The sequence below is a fragment of the Penaeus japonicus genome, unplaced genomic scaffold, assembly GCF_977035675.1.
Source record: "Penaeus japonicus unplaced genomic scaffold, GWHDUDI00000001_assembly GWHDUDI00000019, whole genome shotgun sequence".
NCBI lineage: Eukaryota > Metazoa > Arthropoda > Malacostraca > Decapoda > Penaeidae > Penaeus > Penaeus japonicus.
The window spans coordinates 11,011,016-11,016,015 of record NW_028234421.1 but is presented as its reverse complement, the minus strand read 5'-3'; the positions used below and the strand labels follow the sequence as shown (position 1 = coordinate 11,016,015).

The 5,000-nt window shown below is 51.2% G+C and overlaps 1 protein-coding gene across 1 annotated transcript in view; it reads left to right on the top strand.

Annotated features, from left to right (window-relative positions):
• Window positions 1–5,000, top strand: part of LOC122256163 (putative neural-cadherin 2) — a gene marked incomplete in the record, with an annotated part of 573,650 nt that overhangs the window by 452,378 nt on the left and 116,272 nt on the right. The window contains 2 exon segments of the mRNA XM_086547112.1: window positions 3,610–3,786; window positions 4,322–4,721. Coding sequence (XP_086403238.1) covers window positions 3,610–3,786; window positions 4,322–4,721 — 577 coding nt within the window.

Here is a 5,000-nt window from a genome sequence, read left to right as displayed (position 1 = left end):
AAGACGGGATAAGCGAGAAAGAACGGGGTAAGAGAGAGGGAGAGAGAGAGAGAGAGAGAGAGAGAGAGAGAGAGAGAGAGAGAGAGAGAGAGAGAGAGAGAGAGAGAGAGAGAGAGAGAGAGAGAGAGAGAGGGAGACGAGGGGCGAGGTGGAAGGGGGGGAGACGAAGAGAAGAGAGGAGAGAGAGGGGGGAGGGGAAGAGAGAGGGGGGAGGGGGAGCGAGACAAGACAGGGGGAGAAAGAGAGAGAGAGAAGAGAGGAGAAGAAGAAGGAAGAGAGGAGGGAGAAGAGAGACGAGCAGACGAGATGAGAGACTCGCACGAGAGAAGAAAGAGAAAGAAAGAGAGATAGTGAGGGGGGAGGGGGAGAGAGGGTGAGAGAGAGATAGGGGGGAGAGGGGAGAGAGAGTGGAACGAGGAGAAGAGAGAGAGTAGGAGAGAGAGGGAGAGAGAGAGCAGGAGAGAGAAGAGATTGGAGAGAGAGCAGTGACGAGAAGAGAGGAAGAGAAGAGAGAGAGAGAGAGAGGAGGAAACTAGGACGCGGACGAGATGAGAGGAGAGAGAAGAGGTGGAGGGGAGAGAGAGAGAGAAGGAGAAAGAGAGAGGGAGAGGAGGAGAGGAGGGAGGAGAGAGAAGAGAGTTAGATAGAGAGATAGAAAAGAACAGAGAGAGAGAGAGAGAGAGAGAGAGAGAGAGAGAGAGAGAGACAGAGACAGAGAGAGAGAGGTTGATATTTTTTCGTCGGCTATGGTTTGTCCATTTAACAATGATTTTACGCAAAAAAATATAGATAGATTATGATGCTTTTTTACGGCTAGGTTGCCCATGGCCCACAGACTAGTTGATTGCATTTTGGCAATGATCCAAATCCACCTAAGGGCCCACAATGATATTTGAATATATTTTTCCATTTCAAATACTCATAGAAATCAGTGTAGTAATAACCCGTCCAACATAAAATTTTATGATAGTCTTATGTATTTTGAAATTGTGTTTTTTCAACCTCTCTCCTTCTCTCTCTTATATGCTATATTTAGCTTTTATGGGCGTTTCTACAGGTCTACGAGTGCTTTTTAGTTGTTATATTTATTGTCACACGCACATCCATAAATAGGGATAAATTATATACCTGTACCTAACGAATAAACACGCATAATATCGGCCTTTCCATTAAAAGACGAAGGCGGGGAGGTGGCATGAGTAACCTTGGCATTCGGTAACCTTTCTTTTATAGATTTGATGACCTTTAATTTCATGGGCCGGAGAAGGCTCTTTGTCAGTCTAAATGTGGCTGGGTGTAACGTGTACGTACATGTGTGTGTTTTTATCAGCGTGTGTGTGTGTGTAGGGTGGGTTGGGTTGGTGGGGTGGGGGTGTCTGTGTATTTTTGTATCTATGTACGCGTGTATGTGTGTTGTTTTGTTTTGGCTCTTATTTCTTTTCCTTTCTTTGTGTGGTTTTTTGTGTGTGTGGTGTGTTTCTTGTGTTGTGTTTGGTGTGTGTGTGTGTTGTGTGTGTGTGTGTGGAGAGAGAGAGAGAGAGAGAGAGAGAGAGAGAGAGAGAGAGAGAGAGAGAGAGTTGAGAGATGTGTTGTGTGTGGGGTGTGTGAGAGAGAGAGAGGAGAGAGAGAGAGAGGAGAGAAAGAGAGAGAGAGAGGAGAGAGAGAGGAGAGGGAGAGAGAGAAGAATCGAGAGATGAGAGTGAGAGAGGGAGAGAGAGAGAGGAGAGAGTGAGAGAGGAGAGATAGAGCTGATAGAGAAGAGCGAGAGAGGAGAGAGAGAGAGAGAGATGGAGAGATTGCGAGAGTGAGAGAGAGAGGGGAAGGAGGAGGAGAGAGAGAGAGAGAGAGAGAGAGAGAGAGAGAGAGAGAGAGAGAGAGAGAGAGAGAGAGAGAGAGTGTGTGTGTGTGTGTGTATCTACAGGCAGCCATTGCTCAGGCGAAACGACAAAAAAGTGTCGTTAAAGGAGAATGGTGAATGGGCGATGTCGATAGAAGAGATTGCGTGCCGATACACAATGGCAAAGATATTGTACGCTCATGTATGGGTTGCGCGTTTATTCAGACATACGTGTTTGCGTACTGTGTGTATGTGGGTATGTGATTGTGTGGTTGCGCCGCCGTTTCTGATTGTAGTGTATTTTCTGTGTGTATGCGAGTTTATGGTCGGCTGAATGTGCGGATCTGTACAATATGTATAAAGATTCTCGGCGATTTCTTTTGCTTCTGCTCCGTCATGGATACTGTTTTTTTTTTTTTTTTTTTTTTTGTGGGTGTTCTTTCTTCTGTTTTTTTGAGAGGGGAGAGACTGAGGAGAGCAGAGAGAGAGAGAGAGGAGAGAGAGAGAGAGAGATAAGGGGAGAGAGATGGGGAGGCGAGAGAGATAGAGAGAGATAGAGAGATAGAGAGAGATACGAGACGATACGAGAGAGCGAGCGCTATGAGAGCGAGCGCGCTCAGAGATAGTGGGAGAGATAGCAGAGAGAGGAGAGAGAAAGAGAGTGAGAGAGAGCGGAGATATAGTGGAGGGAGAGAGGAAGCGAGCGATAGAGACGAGAAGAGAGAGAGATGAGAGAGAATAAGAATACATGAAGCTTATAGAGAAACGAAATACGAGGAGAATCGAACGTACGAAAGCCCGAAACGGTAGAGCGCTAGCAAAGCTCTTTCTAAACTACCCTCTTCTCCTCTCCAAACTCTCTAAACGGTCACTCTTTCTTCGCTCTCTATCTCTCTTTCTCTCTCTCTTCTCGTCTCTCTCTCTCCTTCTTCTGTCTCGCTCTCTCTCTCTCTCTTCTCCCTCTCTCACTTCTCTTTCTCTCTCTCTACTTCTCTCTCTCTCTCTCTCTCTCTCTCTTTTTCTCTTCTCCTCTCTTCTCTCTCCCTCTCTTTCTCTCTCTCTTCTCTCTCTATTCTCTCTCGTCCTCTCTCTCTCTCTCTCTCTCTCTCTCTCTCTCGCTCCCTCCCTCCCTCCCTTCCTCACTCTCTCCCCTCCTCCTGCCCTCCCTTCCTCCCTCCCTCCCTTACTCTCTCTCTCCCTCCATATTCCCTCCCTCCCTTTCTCCCCTCTCCCTCCTTCCCTCCCTCCCTTCCTCACTCTCTCTCCTCCTCTCGCCCTCCCTCCCTCCCTCCCTCCCTTACTCTCTCTCTCCCTCATATCCCTCCTTTCCCTCCCGTCATTCCTCCCTTTCTCTCCCATCCCTTTCCTGTCCCTTCCTCTACTCCCTCCTTCCCTTTCCTCCCTCCTTCCTCCTCCCCCTCTCCCCTTCCTTCTCTCCCTCCCTCCTTTCTCCCTCCCTCCCTCCCTCCCCTTACTCCCTCCTCCCCTCCTTCCCACCCTCCCTCCACCCCACCCTCCTTTCCTCCCCTCCCTCCCTTTCTCTCTTCCCTCCCTCCTCCCTCCACTTTCTTCTTCTACCTCTCTCCCCCCTCTCTCCCTCCCTCCCTCCCTCCCTCCCTCCCTCCCTCCCTCCCTCCTTTCCTCCCTCCCTCCTTCTCTCCCTCCCAATCTATCTATCCCTCTATCTATCTCACGCAGTCAATACCCCACCCACACAGCATCCTCGTCCAGAAAAGATATCTCTCATCCGTGTGTTATTTTTCTTCTCCCAGGGACGCGGAGGCTGGAAGGACCCGAGACACACTGACACAGCGTGGATAAGCATCACCCTGAAGGACATCAATGACAACCCTCCTGAATTTCGACGCCCACACGCCCATGTCACGGTGCGAGAGGACACTATCCCCGGAACGCTTTTGGCTCATATTCCCGCCCGTGATCCCGATATGGTGAGTGTGGTGTGTCGGTTGGTGAGGTGAGGTGAGTGTAGGATGTATGGTGTGGTGTGTTGGGAGTGTGGTGGGATGTATAGGAAAGGGTGCGTGATGTATGGTGGCTATGGTGTCATGTATTGTAGATATGGTATTATGATTTATTGACGCTCAGGTATTATCCACGGTGAATGTGGTGAGATGCATGATGCGGAAGAGGGCGTGTGGGCGGCGTCTCGGCTCTAGTTCTGCTTCTTCAGTTGATTCTTTTGATCTTTAAAGTGGTTACACAATTTTTTTTTATTTTTTGTTCATGATTCTCATTACTTTAACACTTTTATCACTTCTCCTTATTCTCTCTTTCTTTCTTCATCTCTTCCTCTCTCTCTCTCTCTTTCTCCCTCTCTCTCTCTCTCTTTCTCTGTGTGTCCGTCTTTCTCAATCTATCTATCTTTTCTCTCTTTTCTTTCTTTTTTTATCCCTCTCTCCTTATCCCCTCCCCCCCCTTTCTACTTCTACCTCCCCCTTCATCCCCCTCCCTTTCCTCCCCCAGATGGGTCTCCAGCGCGTCAACTACCACGTGGAGGGCGGCTGGGACGCCCTCAACGTGGACGGCGGCGGGGGCGTGAGGCTCTGGCGCTCCCTGGACCGAGAGGGCGCGGGCGGCGGCCTGGGCGTGGCGCGGGTCATCGCCGTGGACGAAGGGCGGCCGCCCCTCAGCGCCACCGCCACCCTCACGCTCTCCGTCACTGACGTGAACGACTGCCCTCCGCGCCTCTTGCCGCCCACGCTGCTGCACGTCCCCGAGGGCGCCCCGGCCACTCGCGCGGGCGTCCTCACCTGCACCGACGACGACGTGTGGGCGATGGGTCACGGCCCGCCCTTCAACCTCTCGCTCTCGCCCTCGAACCCCGCCCATGTCCTCCAGCTGCTGGCCTTCAAGTACGACTCGAGTAAGTACGGTGAGGGAAAGAAAGAAAAGGAGGAGGTGGAATGTAAAGGGAATGGAGGAGGAGGGAGGGAGGGATGGAGAATGTGTGTGTGAGAGAGAGAGGGAGAGGGGGAGGAGGAGGGGAGGGGGAGAGGGAGAGGGGAGGGAGAGGGAGAGGGAGAGGGAGAGGGAGAGGGAGAAAAAAGAAAAATAGGAGAGGGAGAGGAAGAGAGGGAGAGGGAGAGGAGGGGAGAGGGAGAGGGAGGGAGAGGGAGAGGGAGAGGGGAGGGAGGGAGGGAGA